The sequence below is a fragment of the Somniosus microcephalus genome, chromosome 11, assembly GCF_052327205.1.
Source record: "Somniosus microcephalus isolate GS21.2 chromosome 11, FLI_Smic_1.0, whole genome shotgun sequence".
Classification (NCBI taxonomy): Eukaryota; Metazoa; Chordata; class Chondrichthyes; order Squaliformes; family Somniosidae; genus Somniosus; species Somniosus microcephalus.
Window position 1 is genome coordinate 55,010,523 of NC_140997.1, and position 24,110 is coordinate 55,034,632.

A 24,110-nucleotide genomic window follows, 5' to 3' on the forward strand; every position below is an offset into this window, starting at 1 on the left:
GCTCTGCCACTGTTGGTGGAGTAAAAGAAGGGGGGTTGCACAGAAGGCGAGAGTCGGAGGACCAAATGGTATGGAGGGGCTCTATGGCTATAGAAGGTTGCAGAAGTAGTAAGGAGTGAGGCCATGGAAGGATTTGAGCATGATGATAAGGATTTTAAATTGGATGCACTGAGGGGTAAGTACACAGTGTAGGTTAGTGAGGACAGAGGTGGTGGGCAAGTGGGATTTAACTGGACAGGATGTGGACAGCTGTGTTTTGGCCAGGTTGGAGCTTATGGGTGGTAGAGAATGAAAGGCCAGCAATGGAAGCATTGGAGAAATCAAGTCTGGAGGTGACCGAAGCATAGATAAGGATTTCAGCACCAGGGGATCGGAGATAGGGGCGGAGGTGGGCAATGTTGCATAGGTGAAAATAAGGTGGACTTGGTGGTGGCGAGGATGTGGGCTATGAAATTCAACCCAGGGTTCATGCTAAACAAGTGGCCAGAGAGGGGAATTCTATCAGTGGCCAAGGAATTGAGTTTATGGTGAGCACAAAAAAATTATAGCTTCAGCGTTCCTCATGTTCAGCTGAAGGAAGTTGTGACTCAAACAAGTCTTGATGTCATACAGGCAGTCCAACATGATTGTGGAATCAAAAGTACTGGTGGAGATATAGACATGGAAGATGACCTTGTATCTGCAGATGATGTCACCGAGAGGTAGTGCATAAAGTAGAAGAGGGGGGCAATGATAGGTCCTTGGGGGACTCTTGAGGTGGTAGTGTGGGATTAGGAAGAGAAGCTATTGCTTCATCTAGATAGGTAGGAACGGAACCACAGATTTGGGGGGGGAGAAGAAAGTCAATTGTGTGGAGAGGACAAGGAGGGTATAACATACTGTAGAGTTTTTGTTTTAACATTCTTTACTCTTTAGGGTAATCAGAGGCAAAATCAACCAAGGCTTTAAACTTTTCTAATGATTGATTTTATTAACATTAAAATACAACAAGTTTTACAGATAGAGATTCATACAACCTTTAAGTCAGAAGTGCAGCTCGAAACTCCGAATGGACAAATCTTCTGCTTCGGGAGACCGAGAGGTTAATAACCCAGCGACATCCTACGTAGTGTTCCTCTGGTCTGTTTTGTGGACTGTCTCCTTCATTCACTTTAGAATGGCAGCTTTTATAACATTCTTGCTGACACAAACAAACTTTTCAGTAACTGTCCATTCTCTCTCTCCCATGGTGACACAAGACGGATGCTACCAAACAGCACCTGGTGTTTACGACGGTTTACCAGTCTTTCAAGGCCTCTTTATTTGTAGTCTTCCAGACAGTCTGAATAACACTTTTCAAATTTGGCCAACCTTTCCAGCATGCCGCCTTAGTCAGTTTAACAGCTCCTTTGTTAAATTAATACTTTAACCAAGCTCAGCTCCTTTTATGGGTAATTAATCCAGATTTCTAGTCAATCCTTTCGTTTCCTTAAAACTGGTATTGAAAAGTCCTACATCCTTCAATACCATGGTTACAGTCACAGAAGATGTCATTCATGACTTTGGCTAGGGTTGCTTTGGTGTTATAAGATGGGTGGAAGCCAGAATAAAGGGATTCAAACAGGGAGTTTTGAGAGAGATGGGCATAGAGTTGAGAGGCAATAGCGTGCCCAAGGGCCTGAGAGAAGAAAGGGAGATTAGGGAGGCCAGGGTATGTCAAGTGTGGGTGTTCTTGGTAGTGGATAATGAATAATAGGATAGAATCATGGAATCTTACAGCACAGGAGGCCATTCGGCCCATCATGCCTTTGAAAGAGCAGTCCCATACCCCAGCTTTTTCCCCCCAAACTCTGCAAATTAGTCTTCTTCAAGTATATGTCTAATTGCCTTTTAAAAATTTCTATGGAATCTGATTCCACCACTCTTGCAGGTAGTGTGGTCCAGATCTTAGCAACCCTCTGTGTGAAGAAATTTCTCCTCATTCTCCACCCCCCCCCACCCAGTTCTTTTGCCAATTATTTTAAATCTATGACCTCTGGTTAGCGACCCATTTGCCAGAGGAAATAGTTTCTCCCTACTTGCTCTATCAAAACCCCTCATAATTTTGAATACCTCTATTAGGTCTCCCCAGTTGGTAGCACATTCGCCTCTGAGTCAGAAGGTTGTGGGTTCACAGTCCCACTCTAGGGACTTGAGCACATAAAGTTAGGCTGACACTCCAGTGCAGTGCTGAGGGAGTGCTGCACTGTCGGAGGTGCCGTCTTTTTTTTCGAAGAAGAGCAGGGGAGTTATCCACGGTGTCCTGGCCTCAACCAACATAACACAAACAGATTATCTGGTCATTATCACATTGCTGTTTGTGGGAGCTTGCTGTGTGCAAATTGGCTGCCGCGTTTCCCACATTACAACAATGACTCCGCTTCAAAAGTACTTCATTGACTGTAAAATGCTTTGAGACGTCTGATGGTCATGAAAGGCGCTATATAAATACAAGTTTTTCTTTTTCTTTCTTAACCTTCTCTGGTCTCAGGTGGTGGTTTTGAAGGGGACAGGAGCAGTGCAAAGATTAATCGACACATAGAACAGACTTCTGGATCTGGTGGCTGAGATGAAAACCCTGGAATTATTTAAGTAGTATAGTTGGATGTAGTGATTAGGGAACTAGAGGGTATTTTTGAATGGATGAACTATGAGGGGCCAAATGTTCACCTTCATCTATCTTATAAATATCTAACTGCTGTACAATTTGTAGTCTTATTGAATCCAGTATATAAATCATAGCTAAATGCTTCGATTCTAGTACGAAGGATGACGATGTGAAATGTGCAACTGCAAACGCTGATTTTCATGGAATTCAGCAAAACTATGGCCAAAAAAACCCCACCTGGAAGCGTGCGCTTGTATAAGGGACAGGCTCCAACTCCCATGACGTTCGTTGCCGTCACGCCCCCGCGCGGTGTGCGACGGGAAGTGTACACTCACGGTGATGGGGGAACTACAGCTCCCAAGATGCTTTGCGTGCACGTTGCCGTACGTACTACGTGCGGCGGTTGCCGGTTGAGTGGCGGGCGGGCGCTGTCTCTCCTGAAAGTGGAGGCGCCGGGTCAGAGCGATACTACCCGTCCCATACAGAGAGCGGCAGATGGAGTGGTGCGCGCCTAGGACTCTGCTCGCACTGGCACTGCTGGCCGCGGCTTCACCGGGAGAGCTGGAGGTGGACGGAGGCTGGTGAGAGACCGAAACTGCGCGTCCGGTGGGGGGGGGGGGTTACTGGATCACCGAAGTGTAATGTATATACCTTTAAGGGGGGGAACTACTTGTTACAGCTCATGTATACTGCAGTAACCACACCTGTATATAGCACTGAGTAGTAATCTGTACAGTTCAGTTCCAGAGTGAGCCGCGTTGAGTAAACACTTGTACTGTTCCCCTGCCGTCTTGTGCCTTATTACTCTCGGGCACAACATTGGCGACGAGACAAATTCGATCCTACCTGCAACTCTGCATCACCTCCCAGGGATTCGTTCCTGGAGACCAGTAGATTGGAGGTCAAGGCCAGAGACACGGGCGTCGACCACGGGCAACCGCCCAGTCATCCAGCAGAGACTCGAGAATTGCGGGGGAGGCTGTTGAGAGCCAGGCTTGGCTTTCCAGTCGCGGTGGTCCAGCGAAATGGGCTGGCAACAGGTAGTGCGGAGACCCTTCCCGGACAGCGGCGGGCTAGAGCCCGACCGAGCGGCACAGCAAAGGGCCGAGCAGCGTCGACGGGGGAGAGAGGGCAGAGCGCACAGGGCGCAGCCGGTGTTCAGGGGCTGAGCAGCGTCGAGGAGAGGGAGAGAGACGCGCAGAAACCCGCGAGGCGCCGCCATTGCCACGAGGACCGCTGAGAGCGGCGTTGGCAGCAGCGCAGGAGAAGCACGCGAAACCTACAGGGCGCCGCCATTGCCACGAGGACCGCCGAGAGCGGCGTTGGCAGCAGCGGGGGAGGAAGGAAAGCGCGGGAAACGCCATTTTAAACCACACCCAAAATGCCGAAGAGTGGCAGTATCACCGCATTTGACAATGAAGTCGAAGATTGGACTACATATGTCTAACGCATAGAGGTATACTGCAAGGCAAATGAGGTGTCATGACAAGAAAGCGCCGGTATTGTTAAATTTAATGGGTGCAAAGACGTATGGCTTATTACGAAATCTAGTAACCCCAGCGAAGCCAGTGGAAAAGAGTTTTGGAGACATAGTGACGATACTACAGGAGCATTTAAACCCCACACCGCTGCTGATAGCAGAAAGATTCAAGTTTCACAAATGGAACCAGCATAAGGATGAAAGCAATGCTGAATATTTGACAGAACTGCGCAAACTATCGAAACACTGCCAGTTTGGAACAGGACTGGCAGATACCTTAAGGGACAAGTTTGTGTGTGGGCTTCAAAGTGAAGGAACCCAGAAACGGCTTTTATCTGAAAAGGACCTTACGCTGGACAAGGCTTTCAGCATTGCGGTATCATATGAAGCAGCAGCACGGGGCGCTGCAGCGCCCCAACAGAGACCGCAAGAATATGGCACAAACGAAATGTCATACAGAACAGAGAAGGCTATCGCTGCGGCAGAACAACACACGACCACAATGATTGCTGGTTCAAAGACAAAGTGTGCAGACAGTGTGGAAAAGTAGGACACATAGCACGAGTCTGCAGGTCGGGAAAGAAAACCAGTAATAAGAAATCTCCAAAAGAAAAGTACAAGAAGGTACATAAGGTGACGGAGAATAGTTCAGACGAACAAAAGAGTGATACCGACTCCGAAAACAAGGAGCTGAGTTGTCTGAAACGACATAATGTGATCAACACGGAGGATCACCGAACCATTTGGGTCACTCTCAAGATAGCAGGAGTCCAGGTAAAAATGGAATTGGATACAGGATCAGCCCTAACAGTCGTAAACCGACGGGATTACGAGCGGCTATTCTCACACATACATACCCTTGAGAGACACACACATTATTTTGAAGACGTACACTGGGCAAAAAGTCTACCCCAAAGGAAAAATAAGGGTGACCATTATATATAACGGTAAGGAAACACCAAAACTAGACCTGTATGTATTGCAAGATGGAGGACCACCATTACTGGGACGTGAATGGATCCGGAAAATACAGCTGGATTGGCATTCCATACAAGCACTAACTGTGGCTGCCAAAAAGGATGACGACGTCACACCTGGGCGACTGTCAAAGATCCTAACCGACGCGCAAGAAGTGTTCCAGCAAGGACTCGGAACACTAAAAGGCATGACGGCAACAATTAAAATCGAAGAAAACGCAAGCCCCAAATTTTTTAAGGCCAGACCTTATGCGAGCCGCCCAGCCGTCGAAGCAGAGCTGGAGAGTTTGGAACGTTCAGGAGTACTGTCCAAGGTAGACTGGAGTGAGTGGGCTACACCCATCGTCCCTGTGATGAAAAAGTCGTTGAGCAGCACGCCTGGGGAACCAAGGAAGGTTCGCATCTGTGGGGGACTTTAAGGTAACAGTGAACCCAGTCCTTCACACCGTGCAATATCCACTTCCGCGGATTGAAGATATTTTCGCCTCGCTATCTGGAGGGAAACGCTTCACTAAGATTGATCTGGCCCAGGCGTATCTGCAAATGGAGGTAGAAGAAGCATCAAAAAAATACCTCACAATCAACACCCATAAAGGTCTCTACCAATACAACCGGCTGGTATTCGGGGTAGCATCAGCTCCGGCTATTTGGCAAAGGGCAATGGAACAAGTGTAGAAGTGCCTTACTTCTTAGCTCTGGGTAATGACTCAATACACACTTGGATTCATCAGACGGACAGGCCTTTTATTTCACTTCTTGCAAGGGGAATCAGCACCTCTACTCAAGGGGTGAGGCTACTATTCCAATGATACAGCGTAAGCGTTCCATATTTATACAGTGTAACAAACAAGTTTGATTGACATTCCTTTGTTCCTCTATCAGGATACATGTTAGATTAATCATCAGGTAGAAATAACATATTGACAGAAGGATCCTGGACACATAAGTCAACCGTTAATCTATAACAGGGCATGAATCGTGTAACCGGAGGTCCTCTTTAATCATATATTGGGAGGCTAGCTTTGCTTACGGTCACAAGTTATCAGGTCATTGGTACATCAAAGGAACTCATTATTTCACTTCTACATTCTCATTAGGTGGGCAGACATCTGTTCTTGGCTGTAGTCCGAGTACGTGCAATAGCTCTAGTTACACATCGACACTTGCCCAGTGTCAAGTCTGAAAACTTTTACCCAGCAAGCACTTGAAATTAACCCCTTATATCATGTAGATTTCCTCAAGTCCTGCAAGGGATCCCAGGGACCCAGTGTTATTTGGACGACATCCTGGTCACGGGCGAAAATGACAGATCACCTCGCCAACCTGGAGCAGGTGCTCACTAGATTGAAGGAATATGGGCTCCGAGCTAACCGCCCCAAATGCGAGTTTAAAAAAAAACAGACCTCGTATTGTGGCCACGTTATCGATAAAGAGGGGTTACATAAGTCCCCAGAAAAGATTGAGGCAGTAGTCCAGCACCAGAAAACGTGTCACAACTGAGGTCGTTCCTCGGGCTGGTAAACTACTACCATAAGTTCTTGCCAAATTTGTCGACAATACTACACCCACTGAACACCCTACTGCAAACTAGGGTGCCATGGAAGTGGAGTGACGAATGTAAACGAGCTTTCCAGAAGAGCAAAACACTAATCACATCGAAAGAGGTATTGGCCCATTTCAACCCAGCACTACCAATTCGGTTGGCGTGTGATGCGTCGCCCTACGGCATTGGAGCGGTGCTGTCGCACAAATTCTCAGACGGCTCAGAGAGGCCAATAGCCTTTACGTCATGATCACTAACCTCAGCCGAGCGTAACTACGCCCAGATTGACAGGGAGGCCCTCAGCCTAGTGTGGGGAGTGAAAAAGTTCAATCACTATCTGCACGGGCAGAAATTCACCTTGCTGACTGACCACCAGCCTCTTGTCTCCATTTTTAATCCGAAGAAGGGCGTTCCGGTGATGACTGCGCAACGACTACAAAGATGGTCACTCTTTCTAGGGGCGCACCACTATGAGATTGAATATAAGGGCACGAAACAGCATGGAAATGCTGCTGGGCTATCACGCCTGCCACTGCCTACTGTGGAGGAAGCACCACCAGTGGATCCTATCGAAATATTTCATTCGACTATAGTTGAATACCTATCGGTAACTAACGCTCATATAGAACAGGAGACCCGAAATGACCCGACACTGTCTCGGGTATATGATTTGACAGTGAAGGGATGGCCAGCACGTGGCGACTCACTGTTGCCAGCATTCTCGACAAGAAGAGAACAGCTGTCAGTGTGCCAGGGGACCTTGATGTGTGGATCCCGAGTGGTAATTCCACCCAAGTTAAGGGATAGAGTGCTCAATGAGCTTCATGAGGGTCATCTGGGAGGGGTAAAAATGAAAAGCCTTGCCAGTGCTTATGTGTGGTGGCCGGGAATCGATAAACAAATCGAGGACCTGACCAAGAGCTGCTCAGGATGCCAGAAAGTCCAAAATGCACCACCACATGCCCCTCTACACCCATGGGAGTGGCCCTCATCTCCATGGCAACAGGTGCATATTGATTTTGCTGGTCCATTCATGGACTCAATGTTTTTAATAGCCGTGGATGCGCACTCGAAATGGCCGGAGGTCATCAAAATGTCCTCCACCACCACGGAGAAAACTATTGCAGTCCTACGGACCATTTTTGCCAGGACCACAGTTTGTGTCCGAAGAGTTCCGGAGGTTTATGAAAAAGAATGGGGTAAGGCATTACACATCCGCCCCGTATCATCCAGCCACAAATGGATTGGATGAGAGGTTCGTACAAACCTTTAAGAAGGCAATAAAGGCTATGTACAATGACAACATTCCGCTGCAGCACAAGGTGGACAATTTCCTGTTCGCCTACCGGAATGCGACACATGCAGTCACCAACCAGGCCCCAGCCATGATGTTCTTTAACCGAAGGTTAAGATCTCGCCTGGATTTGCTCAGACCAAACGTACGAAGAGATGTTGCGAGTAAGCAATTCCAGCACATCCATGAGAAGCCAACAAGTAGCTTCAATGTAGGGCAACCAGTCTTGGCCTGCGACTACCGAACAGAAAAATGGCAGCCAGGAACGATATGCACACGGCAGGGCCTACTAATGTACACAGTGGACGTTGGGGAGAACATTGTGAGACGCCATGCTGACCAGATCCTAGAGTCACAGGAACAAGTCAACCCCATGCCTCGCCCATACGTACCTGGTGAGGAACCCGACGTACAGGTCGCATCTACCCCAGAAACAGTAGCATCGGAAGCTGATGACCCAACCGACGACAGGGTGCCAGAATCGCCTCCGCACCGAGAGCGAGACACTTGGGAAAGGGGCTATCCAGAAAGGATCAGGAAGCCTCCCCAAAGACTGAATATATAAATGGACTATTTTCAGCTAACGTTGCATGTTAAGTGTTAATTGTAATTAGTTTGATATTTAATTGTTAAATGAGTGTTATGGTACTGTTAATCTAAAAGGGGAGGAATTGTAATGTATATACCTTTTTAAGGGGGGAACTACTTTTTACAGCTCATGTATACTGCAGTAACCACACCCGTATATAGCACTGAGTAGTAATCTGTATAGTTCAGTTCCCGAGTGAGCCACGTTGAGTAAACACCTGTTGTACCGTTCCCCTGCCGTCTTGTGTCTTATTACTCTCGGACACAACATTAAGGAGCCATGGGAAATGAGTTATAGCCCATGACGTGGCTGGCCTGGGAACATCAATGATAAAGTTGTCGTCCCCCCCCCCCCCCAGGATCTATCCTTCGCACCCTCCTGTTTCTCATCTACAGGTTGCCCCTCAGCGCATCATCCGAAAACACAGCATCACTTTCCACGTGTACGTTGACGGCACCCAACTCTACCTCACCACCACCTCTCTCGACCCCTCCACTGTCTAAATTGTATCACAGCTTGTCCGACATCTAGTACTGGATGAGCAGAAATGTCCTCACAACTAAATATTGGGAAGACCGAAACTATTGCCTTCAGTCCCTGCCATATAATCTGTTCCCTAGCCACTGACTCCATCCCTCCCTTGTGGAGTAACTTCAAATCATTCAACACAAATCTGAGATTGAGAGTCCAAACAGCCTTTATTTGCACCGGTGGGGAGACCTGCTTGCGCCTTCGTCAAGCTTCTCCAAATTGTTACAGCAGTTAGATATTTATACATACAGTTTGATGTGCTATACATTGTTCCCGCCTACCTTCTAGAATGTTCTGCGTTATAACATCAGTTTTATCTCTTATCAGCATTTGTTTACTGGCCCTTTGTCCTAGTCCTAAGAATCGTTGACTTCGTGTCTGCTTCCTGATCTACTTAATGTCCTTGGGATATTGGCCCAGAAATTCGGGTCGGGGGCTTCCCGCGGGTGCAAGCCCCCGACCTGCACTTACCTTGCGCGCCGGGAGTTGAGCTGTGGGCCCCGTGGAATTCCGATCCTGGGTCTGCTCCAACTGCCGGCGCGCAGTGCTTGCGTATCCCAGGGGCGCAGTTAGTTCGATGCGTCCCCTGGGATCACGTGGGCCATGGGATGCCCATTCATAAGTTTGACAGGAAGAGCTGTCAAAACTTAGAAATACTACGGGCCCCAAAACATCACTAAATCTTCAAATAAATTTTTTTTTAAATCACATTTTTTAAATAAACTATAAATTACATGAAATAACTATTTTAAACAATTTAAATTTTTGAGAAAAATAATTTTATTTTCTAAGGGCTAAAAATAAACTTACCTTTCTTTAAAGTATTTAAAAATAATAAACCTGTGGAAAAAATGTTTTAATTTTAATTAATTCACCACTTACCTTGTAAAAAGCAGGCCTTACGCCTTATTTTTAAATGTGTAACTTCTGGAGACTTACCCTCCCGGGAAAACCTGTATATAAAAAAAAAAAAGTAAGTTCGATGCGCACGCGCAGCCTCTCCTGCACACGCGTTCGAACTCTGAACCTCTTCGTTCAGGGGAACGGAAGTGTCGGTTTCCCGCGCATGTGCAGTGCATGCAGGAAACCGGCACTTCCATTAGGCCTACGGGTGAGTACCCCGTGCGTACTCACCTGGGGAGACCCGAATTTCTGGGCCATTGTTCGGCCGTCTGGTTTCTAGGGCGGTTACACATCTTGAGAATCCCCTTTGTCTTGCAACATTTGCATTTCTATGTTTTTGATTGTACCTTGTAGCCAGCCCAGTTACGTGATTATGTGAGGTAATGCTATGCACTGCCTTTCCTGACCATTTTGTATAGAGCCAAATTCCCAACATGCACCAGCACTCCACACCAACCCCCATACATCATCTTTCCCCCTTTCAATCCCCCTTTTGGCCCTAGGTCGCCATACGGGTACTTACAACTGACATGGATTCTCAAGTTCCCCAATTTCCGCCTTTTTCATGGCTCTTACTAATCTCTCTACCTTTTGCTTTCTACATTTGCGACAGCAGTTTAATAACAGGTATATCATGACTATCACCTGTAGGCATACCAGTATGTGTGATATTCTTGTGCAGGCACACCCTTGGATATTTAATAATAATAATAATTCAACTTTATTGTCATTGTACAACGAAATGTGATCTTGCAAGCTCCCATGAGTCCAGTACAAATAACATTAACATTAAACGTAAATAGCACCGTCCTGGGAGAAGCAAAGCCGCTGCGTCTGTGCGCGCCGCCATTCCATTTCCACCATTCCTCCTGTCCGACAATCTTCAGCCCAACGCCCGGGCCTGCTCACCAGCCGCCCCTCCCGGGGCTCCTTCCGTGACCTTCTCACCAACCACCCCTCCTCAGGGCTCCTTCTGCACCTGGTCTTCCCTGATGGTCACCCCTCCAGGTACTAACCAGGCCTGGCTCTGCTTAGCTTCCAAGCCTTGCCAGTGACCCTGTCCCTAGTCCCAGGAACAGGACTCCCAATTCCAGATTGTTTCATACCATGGAGCGTTGTCCAAGTTTTTGATCTCCCTCTCAGTTTTCTTGATTCCCCACTGTAACTTGTGGTACTGCTTAACCATATTGTCTGGTTTGTGGTTAATCTCAGATAAGTGCTCTGGAAGTTCTGGGATTTTAGGTCCTTCAGGTATTATGTAATTTCGCAATTCCCCTTTAATGTTTTCCGTGGCATTGAGGGATACTTGTGGTCTCTTATATATTGGCATGAAATGCTGGTGCCCAATTGTCTCGGGAGTTTGGGGGTAGAAGCAGAAGCTTGCATTGTAGATTGGGCACCCGAGAGGCCCATAACTGTACTGTTTATCTTTTGTGGTCACACAGTATTCCCCTCTGCCCCAGTATGCAACATGAGTTGGCTCGTTTCGGGCCTGTGATATTTCTACAGTACAATTTGTAGTCTTATTGAATCCACATCGTGCCTGTTCTCCAGTCCCTACTGGCTGCGGGCACATTACTGCGTTTTCATAGGATATACTCGGATCAGGCTTCGTAATTGACATGCCGTCATGTTGCCTGAGCTACTGGCCAAGTCTTTCAATTTCTTGTTGCTTATCCAGCTGGTTCATGTTAGCGCGGACTTGGCCTGTTAGCCATGACCCATAAGTGTGACACAACATTTCCGCCTTAGTTTGCCCTTCATTATACTCAGTGGAATTTATTAGACGGTTAGTGGTTTTTGCGTGGGCTTCTAGGATATGGGTAATTCCCAATAGGGTTTCCACCATGTGGGTCCCTAGCTGACTCTCTTGTTGAGCCTCAGTGTTTGTCTGCTTCAATACCTGTTTCAGTTTTTCACTCAGACTTTCGAGTTCCCTATCTACTGCCTTGATGTCTAAGGCATTAACTAGTGATGTCCCTGTGTTAAATACTGCTCCCGCATCTCCTAGCACACTTCTTTTCCTTCTAACCCTCCTTCTCCGAGTTCCCAACGCCTGGGTAGCTTGGTCTATAACATTTTGTATCAGGTTTTCTGGGCTTGTGGGCTGCACCACGCTGGGGGATATATTGTTGACAAATTCAATACCAACGGTACAAGCTCATGGCGCACATTATCATAATCTGCCATTGTCCACTAATGCCAGTCCTCCTTTTGGTGCTGGGGGTGCCTCTGGACATTCCAAGGGTTTTGGCGTGGTGGTGGCTGTGGTTTGTAACGTCGTTGGTTTTGTTGTAGATGATGCTGTAGGCGCTGGGGTAGTTGTTGTGTTTGGCTTGCAGGCCTTCCACCTGGGATTTTCTCCTGCTCCACCCCTGCAGGGTGTCTGCTCGTTTTCAGGGTTTCCGGGTAGAGCCAGCACCATTGTGGTATCGCCCCTCTTCCAGCAGGCCAACCACTGGCATTCGGTCTCGTTCCAGCCCTCGAGGCAGACCGGTTTCCCCTCTGTGCAGGGAATGCACATTGGTGTTTGGTGTATGAGCGTCCCGTTGTTACACCAGCGCGTGCCTCCCTCTGTGTTGCCGGTTAATGTTAAAGCTACAGCAAATATCAGTAGTAACTCCATCGTGGTGGTTTACCTGTGGGAACAGAATGTGGTCTTGGTCGTCACCAGGAGTTAGTGGCTATCTATAAAGCAGTTTCTTATGCACTATATTTTTTAAGCTGGGACCAGTGTTTCCACAGTCCTTTACCATTCATATCCACACATGCACACGTATCACTGGTCATTAACATTTTCTAGGGTCCTGTCCAACGCGGGCGACCCCTTCCTTAAACATTTTTAGATAGGCTATATTGTCTCGGGTAAGACCTGCCACTATTCCTGAATGTGCTTGGATGCTCTGGAATTTCCTTTCCCCATATTCATTAGCCGATTCTCCTTTGTTCTGTGTTACCCCCATTTATCTTGCATTTTTGCTTTACTAATCATTCGACATCCTTACTATTTTTTCTTTTTCTGGGCTATTATGAATTCATTAGCTCTCTTACTTAATTTGCAATACGATCGGGTTATTATTATCACTGCCTTCTCTCTGTTTTTCTTTTCGCCTTCCACCATTTTTTTTATTTGGCGGGGACAGCGTTGGGATCCCAATTACTTGCTAGCATTCTGGCTTATTCTTTTTCTTATTATTTTGGCCACATGTTCAGTCAGGGACCCTTCTGGTCCCCAATCCATCTCTTTATCCCCCATGGTTATTTGTTGTCAGCGGTATCTTCCCTTTTTTTTTCCCCAAGACTCTTCCCGAGTGAGACAGATACTTGCAACTTATACCGACTTTCGCAACATTACTCTATGTTACCGATTCAGTCTAGATAACACAGTGTTAGTAAGAGTCGAGTCCTTTCACCTGGGGTTGTTATCCATAGGCTGCGTGGAGTCTCGTTCAGACCTGCAGATTCGGATCTCTTTGGCAGCCGACATGTAGAAAACTTCTACATTGTCCTAACTATGGGCGGTAATTTTAAACATACTCACGCGGTTGACATGCTTCCGTCTGCCGTCTGCTGCAAGATCCTGCCGACTACGCCAATTGTTGTGGAGCAATTTCAAATCACTCAACACAAGTCCAAGATTGAGGGTCCAAACAGCCTTTATTCGCACCGGCAGGGAGACAGCCTGCTTCCGCCTTCGTCAAGCTTCTCCGAATTGTTTCAGCAGTTAGAAGATATTTATACATACAGTTTGATGTGCTATACATTGTTCCCGCCTACCTTCTAGAATGTTCTGCGTTATAACATCAGTTTTATCTCTTATCAGCATTTGTTTACTGGCCCTTTGTCCTAGTCCTAAGAATCGTTGACTTCGTGTCTGCTTCCTGATCTACTTAATGCCCTTGGGCCATTGTTCGGCCGTCTGGTTTCTAGGGCGGTTACACATCTTGAGAATCCCCTTTGTCTTGCAACATTTGCATTTCTATGTTTTTGATTGTACCTTGTAGCCAGCCCAGTTACGTGATTATGTGAGGTAATGCTATGCACTGCCTTTCCTGACCATTTTGTATAGAGCCAAATCCCCATCATGCACCAGCACTCCACACCAACCCCCATACATCATCTTTCCCCCTTTCACCCTGACAACTCTGAGGCTGAACCAGACTTTTCGCAACCTTGGTGTCCTATTTGACGCTGAGCTGAGCTACCAACCCCATATCTGCTTCATCACCAAGATCGCCTATTTCCATTTCCGTAACATCCCTTCCTCTGCCCCTGCCTTAGCTCACCTGCTGCTGAAGTCCTCATCCATGCCTTTGTTACCTCTAGACTTGACTATTCCAATGCTCTCCTAGCCAGCCTACCACCTTGTACTCTCTGTAAACCTCAGCTCATCCAAAACTCTACTGCCCGTATCCTAACTCGCACTAAGTCCTGTTCACCCATCACCCCTATGTTCGCTGACCTACATTGGCTGCCGGTCTGCCAACGCCTCGATTTAAAAATTCTCAGCCTTGTTTTCAGATCCCTTCATGGTCTCGCCCCATCCTACCTCTGTAACCTCCTCCAGTCCTACAACCCTCTGAGATCTTTGTTCTCCTTTTCTAGACTCTTGTGCATCCCCGATTTTCATCGCTCATCCATTGACAGGTGTGCCTTCAGCTGCCTAGGCCTAACCTCTGGAATTCCCGGCCTAAACCTCTCTACCTCTCTTCTCTCCCCCCTCCCCCCCCCCCGCCTTACGACACTCCTTAAAACCTACCTCTTTGATCAAGCTTTTGGTCACCTGTCCTAATATCTCCTTATGTGACTCGATGTCAAATTGTGTTTGATAATCGCTCCTGTGAAGTGCCTTGGGATATTTTAGTACGTTACATGCGCTATATAAATACAAGTTGTTGTTGTTGTACCATATTGGGTAAGAAAGCTGTCAAGATCAGAGAATTGTGAAGGCTGAGGTTCAAGATCAAGCAATCATACTGACAGACCCATTTAACCACATTGAATTATATTTAGTGTTAATAGGTCAAATTTTTATACCAAAATGAGTTAAATTCACTCCTAATAAATTAAATTATACAGGTGAGTAATTAAAACTGGAGACACAGAGAGATCTAAGGGTGGGAGTAGATTAATCTTTGGGAAATAAGTGTTAAATGGCAAGATTCTAAATGGAGTAGAGGAGCAGAGAAGTCTTGGTCTGCTGATATACCAATTGATAAAGGTGACAGCGCAAGTGGATAAGACCATAAACAATAACAACTTGTATTTATATAGCGCCTTTAATGTAGTACAATGTCCCAAGGCGCTTCACAGGAGTATTATAAGACAAAATCAATAAAAAACAAACAAAATTGCGCAGGCAGCGCAAGGAGCGCACGTCAACCCAAGCACCCCACCCACCGGCCCCTTCAACCACCGTCTGCCCCACCTGTGACAGAGACTGTAGGTCCCGCATTGGACTAATCAGTCACCTGCAAGCTCATTTTTAATGTGGAAGCAAGTCATCCTCGGTTCCGAGGGACTGCCTAAGAAGAGAAGAAGACAAAATATTTGACACTGAGCCACATAAGGATAAGTTAGGGCAGGTGACCAAAAGCTTGGTCAAAGAGGTAGGTTTTAAGGAGTGTCGTAAGGGGGGGGGGGGGGGGAGAGAGAAGAGAGGTAGAGAGGTTTAGGCAGGGAATTCCAGAGCTTGGGGCCTAAGCAACAGAAGGCACGGCCACCAATGGTTGAGTGATTATAATCAGGGATGCTCAAGGGGGCAGAATTAGAGGAGCGCAGATAGCTTGGTGGGGGTTGTGGGACTGGAGGAGATTACAGCGATGGGGGTGTGGTGAAGCCATGGAGGGATTTGTAAACAAGGATGAAAATTTTGAAATCAAGGCATTACTTAACTGGGAGCCAATGTAGGTCAGTAAGCACGGGTGATGGGTGAACAGGACTTGGTGCGAGTTAAGACACATGCGGTGCGAGTTGGGACACAGGCAGCCGAGTTTTGGATGACCTCAAGTTTACGTAGGGTAGAATGTGGGAGGCCAGCCAGGAGTGCGTTGGAATAGTCAAGTCTGGAGAAAAAATGGAAAAAGAAATGAACGGCTCGGGTCCGGAGCGGCAGCCAAAGTGCACACGCGAATGGACACACGGAAAAACTCAGGTTACATAGGCCTGGTTATGTAGTAATTAATGGGACACATATTTCCTGGTAGCAGGGAATAGGTTGGAGACAATTAGTAGGGAGGCCAGAGTCAAAGTCAGAGGTTCCATGGAGGGACAAAGCCAACGTAAGCAGGATGGGGCTGGTACGGAGCGTCAACGAACCGCTGTCCAAAGCAGGCGAGTGAAGTCCAGAAGCTATTTGAAGGGTAGAGAGTTCGAGGATGGAGGTTGTTGCTGTAGGAATGAGAGTTGGTAGTGGTACAATAAGATGATGGCGAAATTGACGGTCACCGTAGATCAAAGCGGCGGAGAAAAAGTAAAACCACAAGCCAGTGACCATCAAAGCTGAAAACCAGTGGAGTGAGCGGACAGCAAGTGAAACAGCAGCTGCTAGCTAGAAGCCAACAAAACTGACAAACCAGTAGAACCAGTTCATCAGAGACAGCCACAGTTTAAAAGTTATTTAAAAAAATATCTTTTAGCAGCAGAGATAGAGACACAGCAGGTAAGTCTTGCAGTGTAATCCAGTGTAGTCTAGATGTCCAGAGAAGTCCAGGAGATCGGAAACCAATTTGAGAAGAATTCCAGCAGCTTAAGACTTGAAGCAACTGAAAAGCAGAGCAGAGTCACCGCAACCGAGTCAAACAGTGTAGTCAGTAGAGCAGCATAGTCCTGTTGGCAGAGGAATCCAGGAGATGGAAGACAAATAACATGTGAAACAAAGGCTGGGGGAAAAAAATCCAATCTGCCAGGCCCGCTCCATCTACACATAGTGCAGATACATAGACCATCGACACCCCCACTTTACCTCACATCATGCAATCACCTGGAAGTGGGGAAAACTCAGGTCAATTTAGGAAAAACTTTTCAACAACTTGCATTTATATAGCACCTTTAAAGTAAGTGGGTTTTAAAGAGGTTCTTAAAGGAGGAGGGAGATGGAGAGGTTTAGGGAGGGAATTCCATTGTGGGGCCTAGGTGGCTGAAGTCACGGCCACCATTGGTTGGTGAAGGTAGGGGATACAAAGAGGCCAGAGAAGGTTCGCCTGGGGGGGGGGGGGGGGTGTTTGTGGGGCTGAAGGAGGCTTGGATGAGCTGAAGTTTATGGGGGCTGGAAGTTGGGAGGCTGGCCAGAAGAGCATTGGAATAGTCGAAACTGGAAGTGACAAAGGCATAGATGAGCTGGGGCAGAGGCAGGTGATGATGTGGAGGACTTCGTAGAGGAAAGGGAGATTGGAGATGGGGTGCAAAGACAGAAGGTTCAACAGTGGGTTTTTTGAGGGCGATGATGGTGGTTTTGAAAGGGAGTAGGACAGTAGGTGAGGAGAGGGAAGCATTTAAATTTGCAGCTAGCATGGGGCTGGTGGGAAGTAAGTTGGATGGTCAGCAGTTTAGTGGGAATGGGGTTAATGTAGCAGGAGGTGGGTCTTATGCATGTGATGAGCTCGGAGAGGGCGTGAGGCGTCAACTTAGATTATGTGCTCCAGTCTCTGGCGTGGAACTTGAACCAACAACCTGACTCAAGCAAGAGTGCGACCACTGAGCTGAGGAGCAAAGAATGCAGTGATTTGCCTACTGTGTGGCTCCAGTGTCAACTTATAATTAGAAAAAACATTCTCTGCAGGAGACTTTCTTGCCTCCACTTTTTCTTAGAATAAATTTACAATGATGTATAAACTATTTGTGTTTTCTGCTCTCAACCTACAGCCACCTAACTGCGAATGTACCAGCCAAGTCTCCAGGAGCTGTTTTTCATGATAGGTTCTGCAAATATTAAATGCTTCACTCTCATGCTTTACAAAATTGTCCGAACTATTTGATTGAATTACAGCCTGTAATTCTTTGCCAGTTGTCTATTGTGCAATTGCACAATAAAATGCTAAAAGATTTGATAAAACCAGAAAGATTCTGCTAACAGATCCTCACTGTATGATAGACCAGTTTCTTTGATGTCATATAGTTTTGGGTCCTATATCACAATCACTGATTAGTTCCTGTCTCAGTTTCGTAATGAAAGCTTCCATGCAGTATTCATATAATGGGCAGTAAGCCAAATTTTGCACAGATATATATGTGTGTGTGTGCTACTTGATGGCAAAGCATTCAATATACAATTTATGTTGTGTTTGGAGTTACCAAATAGCGTTCAATCCCATGGCTGCATCATGCTCACTAATGTAGTAAATTTTCATATTTATCAATTTGCCATTGTATATTCTCTTCAAATCCCGTGTCGTATAAACACAATAGAGGCACGTTTAAATTTATTTTATTTTAGTATATTGTAGTTGTAGAGTGAACTTTAACACCCTAATACTATATGAAACAGTTTTCACCTCTCCAGAAGAATTTGTCTTGTCACTTTGAAATGGCCATTAACAATGATTTACAATTAGAAATTATGAGCAAGTGTAACCCTAGTAGCTGTGTATTTTGATCGGTGTCCTGAAGTTAGTTCAGGTGTTTGAACTGTTGTGTTCTTGTGATTATTGGTTTGCTAACACTGGCATTGCTAATGTATGTCCCGTTTCAGGAATAGACTGTTTTGGTTCCTTTCTGAACTGTCAATTAAAAAATTTTTTTTTTTTTTTACAGTACCTGTGAGTCACAGTGCTAGAAATGTAGACTAGTGCTCTGGCAGATTATTATATAATAGTCCTTTGGAAACCTTGCCTGTGGCATTTCAGGAAACTGAGTTGATTATAAGAAAATACTCCCAGTCCCGAAGGCTGAATAAATTATACACGTACAGTTCTGTAAAATAACAGTGGTCTATATATCCATGTGAATGGTATAACTATTTTAAATATATGATGTATATAATTCAATATTTGGCAGTGAGTTAAGTGGCCAAAATTTGGTTTTGAGGTTCAGATGTCGCTTGGAAATCACTCACGGTTTGAGGTTCTTGAGTATCTAACTAAAGAAAGAAAAACTTGCATTTTTCTTCATGTCCTGAGGATGTCCCAAAGTGCTTCACAGTCAATGAATTACTTTTGAAGTCACTGCTGTTTTGTAAGCAAACCCAGATCATATTACAGCCTTCTGAGAATCTGTTGCCGATTTACCGTATTGAATGTTTTAATCATGTTTGCCAACTGTAATGTCCAATAACCTTGGATCCAACATTTTTGCACCTCATTTTTGCAGGCAGACAGACCACTCCACGCAGATGGTTGGCAAAGGGCCCTGCAATGTGGAAGTGAGAGACTCTTTGACTTATTCTGAATTTGTTCACCGGTACGTTTTTACAGCTAAGTACAGCACACCTTCCCATCCTCTCCCCTCTTGGAGTTTTGAGTACAGGCCCTATTGCAAAATCTGTTTCATCTGCTTCAGGCACCTCCATTTCATCTTTTTGACCTGGAATTTGCTGAAAACTTGCGCCATAGTAATGGTGCATCTACGGTGCACACGATTATTCTAGCGCAGATGTTCTCGAAAATTATGGCGTGAGTGACTTGCGCCACTCAATAATTTCCTGGGACTTTTGAACCACTCCGCTGTTGCCTCTTGCCGAAAACAGATAGAAAGCGATTATCATAGCTCTGCCCTCATTGAAACCTATCACGATCACGAAGTTGCCGCATATAAGCCATTCTTCACGCTGCTGCCACTTAGACTGAAAACGAATGGCACTGGAGACCTGGCAGTAGCGTGATTTATGGACTCGTGTTTGAGGAAGCAAGTTGGTTCATTTCCCAGAGGTTGGGAGTCTTTGTGGAGCTCGGCACAGGCCACACATAATTCTTGCCTATTTACCCAAATTAGCATGTAATTATCAGGAATCAATCTAAGCAGTCTACAGGCCGGATATTTCCCTTGATCAATACAGAGCTGTCGACTTGGGACATAGCCTTTGCGAGAGATATTCACGTCTCCTGACTCCATGAATCCAAGCAAAACCCTGCTCACAGACTGTCATTTTTATTTCGGCAGCCACTTAAAAGCTGCCCTTAAAAAGACCGTATATTTGATGCACGACCCGACACACCGACCTGAAATTAAAAGTCCGCCCAAATAAATAGTAGTTTTTATTAATCAGGAATTGAGGTACTAATTCAACCAAGATCCTCTGAAATTGGAAAAAAATTAGAAATGTTTCTGATGCTCCATTAGCAACGGGATCAATGCATTGGCCATTGACCGCGTCGCTTCTGATTCGCTGCTGTGCTCGCTGCGACATATTCCAATTAGTTCTCCAGAAAACTTTGGCATAAATTTGCCACTGGAGGGCCGGGGCACACAATGATCTCACTTACGGCAATTGTTGCCAAAGCCGCCACTGCAGCGAATGTTTGCTCTCTGGTGACTTGGGAAATGAACAACAAGGATGAGGAATTGAACGAAGGAGAATCATTTTTATATGCGAAATGGGTGAAAGGGCCATGTGGGGTCCACAGCTATTTGTGTTTGTATTTCTCGTGTCCTAGTTTCTCATGTTTGAAAATGGTTGTTCTTGGAACTGCTGTCTCGTTGATGGGTAAATCGTAAATGAGAAAACCAAGCTCAGTTCATACCAACAACTTAAAAAAAAAAAAAAAAAGCTAATTAATGGGAGCATTGATTTAAATTTTATATGTGCCGCCCCTTCTCGCACTCAGGAGCCAATGAAGACAAAATGTTTGGATGTTCCAATGCTAAAGTAAAATGTTCTTGTTTTACAGGTACGCCTTTTCTAAGCCAGTGATTATCCGAGGAATCACACAGAATGAGGTGAATGATCTTTGATGATGTGCTGTTTTCTGTCCAAACTTAACTGAGTGAGAAGCAATCTTGCTGCATCTTGAAATTCTCAGTATATTTCATGTTTGATAGATGTGTGCATTCAAAGCAAATAAGTGTTAGTACAGAATATATACTCCAACACTTAGAATCATAGGGGGAGAAATTCGGTATCGCCCCCTTTGGGGCGCAATTATCAGCTGGGCGCAAAGTTTAGCGCCTGGCGCTAATTATCGCCTCTGACTGCAAACTTGGCTTCTATCGCCCCTGTAGGTGATTGGAGCGCTAAATCAGGAGCTACACACCTCTCTCAAGGCGCTAACGCCGAGGAGCGAGGCATTACCTCAGAGCGCTGGTGAAGCTCGTGATGTCAGTCCGCAATGGAACACGGACACACTGGCACCAGCCAGTTCTTAAAGGGGATCTTGCTCTCCATCCACACCCTGCTCATTGCAGCCTTGAATCTCTGCCTGGAGAGACCTGTACATCAAATCTGCTGGAAAAACAATGGAGAGGCCCAGGGAAATAGTTCAGAGTGCAGCCCCCATAGGCTCTTCTAAATCGATGCAAGGAAGGTCAAATCAAAATGAACCTGCAACGTGCTGCTCAGTACCCAAAACTCCTTCACACAGCGTTGAATCTCTCCAGAAGTGTCTCCCTCTCTCTCAGAATGCGCGGTGCAAAAATGTCGCCGACAAAAAAAGGCAGGAAGCGGTCGCCTTTAAATAGTGCTCCCCCAGTCCCTTCCCGACTGCAAAACGTTCCTCTCAACCTGTCGTTGCTATCGGCAGGCGGAAAGGCAGGGGGCGCCACTCAGTGTCCGGTCTGGGGTGTTGCACGCTCAACTGACGCTACAACAAAATGTCTGATCAATTCCGCGAGCGGCGCAAACATCGCCGTGCCCAGGCCCTAGTTGCTTTGCAAAGCAACCACATTTTTCCCCCATAGAATGATACAGCACAGAAGGAGGCCATTCGGCCCATCCTGCCTGTGCCTGCTCTTTGGTAGACCTATCCAATTAGTCCCACTCCCCTGCTCTTTCCCCGTAGCCCTACAAATTTTTTCCCTTCAAGTAATTATCCAATTCACTTTTGAATGTTATTATTGAATCTGCTTCCACAACCCTTTCAGGCTGTGTATTCCACATCACAACAACTCGCTGTGTAAAAGAAATGTTTCCTCAGGTCGCCTCTGGTTCTTTTGCTAATTACCTTAAATCTGTGTCCTCTGGTTACCAACCCCTCTGCCACTGGAAACAGTTTCTCCTTATTTACTCTCTCAAAACCATTTGTAATTTTGAACACCTATATCAAATCTCCTAACCTTCTCTGCTCTAAGGAGAACAACCCCAGCTTCTCCAGTCTCTCCACATAACTGAAGTCCCTCATCCCTGGTACCATTCTAGTAAATCTCTTCTGTGCCCTCTCTAAGGCCTTGACATCCTTCCTAAAGTGTGGTGCCCAGAATTGAACACAATACACCAGCTGAAGCCTCACCAGTGTTTTGTAATGTACTCCTGGTCCCTGGCCAGGCATATGGAGTGAAAATCCCCTCTTTGGGGATCTGGATGATTTACTGGACTTGAATACCATTCTTTCAGTTCAGGGGCTTTTTGGAGCCCATTCAAGCTGTGCTCTTCCCTCTTTTATGTTGGTATCTAAAGTGAAATGAGTTTGATCGGTCAGTATGGTATGGCTATGAATTCCCAGCATTAAATTGCCATTCAGTTCAGCATTGACTCAGCAATTCAGAGTTTGAAGTAGAAATGTCACACTAATAGCATAATTGATAAATAATGGTTACCTCTCAACATTAGGCTTCATATCAGCGTGGTCAGCTTCTGCTGGTTAAGTGTACTATACAACTTGCTGTAGGATTTTGGCTCATATATTGGGGAGTTAAATAAAACAAATGGACACATAATGACCACAACAACACCATCCTACCCAGACTGCACAGCAAGAGATAAAGGAAACTGCATTTGAGTAGCGCTAATATCACATCTCTTAAACATCCCAAAGTTCTTCACGTACTGCACATTATTTCTGAAGTACAGTCACGGTTATGTAAGTGAACATGGCAACCATTTTGTGTACAACAAGCTCCCACAAATGTCAATGAGATGATTGACCAGTTAATCTGTTCTTGGTGGTGTTGCTTGAGGGATGAATGTTGGCTGGGACATGCTATGGGATCTTTAACATCCACCTGAACTACTGGAACCGGGAGAAACAGGAGCATCTCCCCACCCCTCCCCTGCCAGAGAGGACAATGCATTCTTGCAAGGTTGACTTCTCTGAAACACTAAAGACAGTTCTTTTTTTTTTCTTGTGTTTTCAAGAAAATGGCCTACAGTTTGTTTTCTGGGACTCATTCAAGATGCAGTCAAAGCCAGCCTAATACACCAGCCACCTGCTGACTGTTGCTGTGCTAAACAGAAACATATATAATTGTAGTCTGCTGTTGAGTGGAAGCACAGTTGTACACTGAATACCAGGGCTGTAATTTAATCTCGTGTTCAAGTTTTAAACTCGTACTCAAGCTTTAGTTATATGGTTCATGATGTAATTTGCACTCATCTTTTAAATTATAGTCTTCTTATTCACTCCCAAGCTCTCCATTATTCCACACGTCATGTGATGTTGAAATATGGGGATGTCATCATTATTAAACCAACAGCAGTTATTAGTGTCAGATACCCCGACTGGAAACCATGAAATGCCAACCCTTTCTGAAAGCTGTACTGTGACCTGGCATTTTGTGTGTTTGTATTTTGCAGCAATTCCGGGCTCTCTGCTCAAAGCAAAGTCTCCTGCAGGAGTTTGGAAATCGGCTGGTGAGACTGAGCACAGCAAACACTCACTCCTATCAGAAAGGTACACTTGCTTTCAGTAAACACATTCCATACCCCTTTCCAGGCTAAATATAATTCTAACCTTGTGCCCTTGCAGCTTCTCCAATGAATTAGTTCAATGCATTTTGCTTGCATCTCCCTTTTATTTTATATCTATAGAAGTTTTTCACCTATCATGCTTGCGTCAGCTCTTGGCTAAAGCAATCTAAAACCGATCTCACAGCCCCACTCGCTCCCCATAGCCCTGTAGATTCCTCTGCTTCAAATAGTTATCCAATTTTCCTTTGAAAGATACAATGGTCTCTATAAAAAACATAGAAACATAGAAGATAGGAGCAGGAGTAGGCCATTCGGCCCCTCGAGCCTGCTCCGCCATTCAATGAGATCATGGCTGATCATCCAAACTCAGGACCCTGTCCCTGCTTTCTCCCC

At 45.8% G+C, this 24,110-nt stretch overlaps 1 protein-coding gene across 7 annotated transcripts in view; it reads left to right on the plus strand.

Moving 5' to 3' along the window:
• The first annotated feature begins 2,929 nt into the window (after nucleotides 1-2,929).
• jmjd8 (jumonji domain containing 8) overlaps nucleotides 2,930-24,110 on the plus strand; it is a 45,842-nt gene continuing 24,661 nt past the window's right edge. For 2 of the 7 annotated variants that reach the window (XM_086000689.1, XM_086000688.1), the window contains exons 1-4: nucleotides 2,930-3,207; nucleotides 19,250-19,339; nucleotides 20,767-20,815; nucleotides 23,604-23,700. In XM_086000689.1, the coding sequence (XP_085856815.1) occupies nucleotides 3,122-3,207; nucleotides 19,250-19,339; nucleotides 20,767-20,815; nucleotides 23,604-23,700 (322 nt within the window). In that variant the 5' untranslated portion in view covers nucleotides 2,930-3,121. The remainder of the gene's footprint in view (nucleotides 3,208-19,249; nucleotides 19,340-20,766; nucleotides 20,816-23,603; nucleotides 23,701-24,110) is intronic. The other 5 variants (XM_086000685.1, XM_086000687.1, XM_086000684.1 and 2 more) reach the window with 4 other exon arrangements.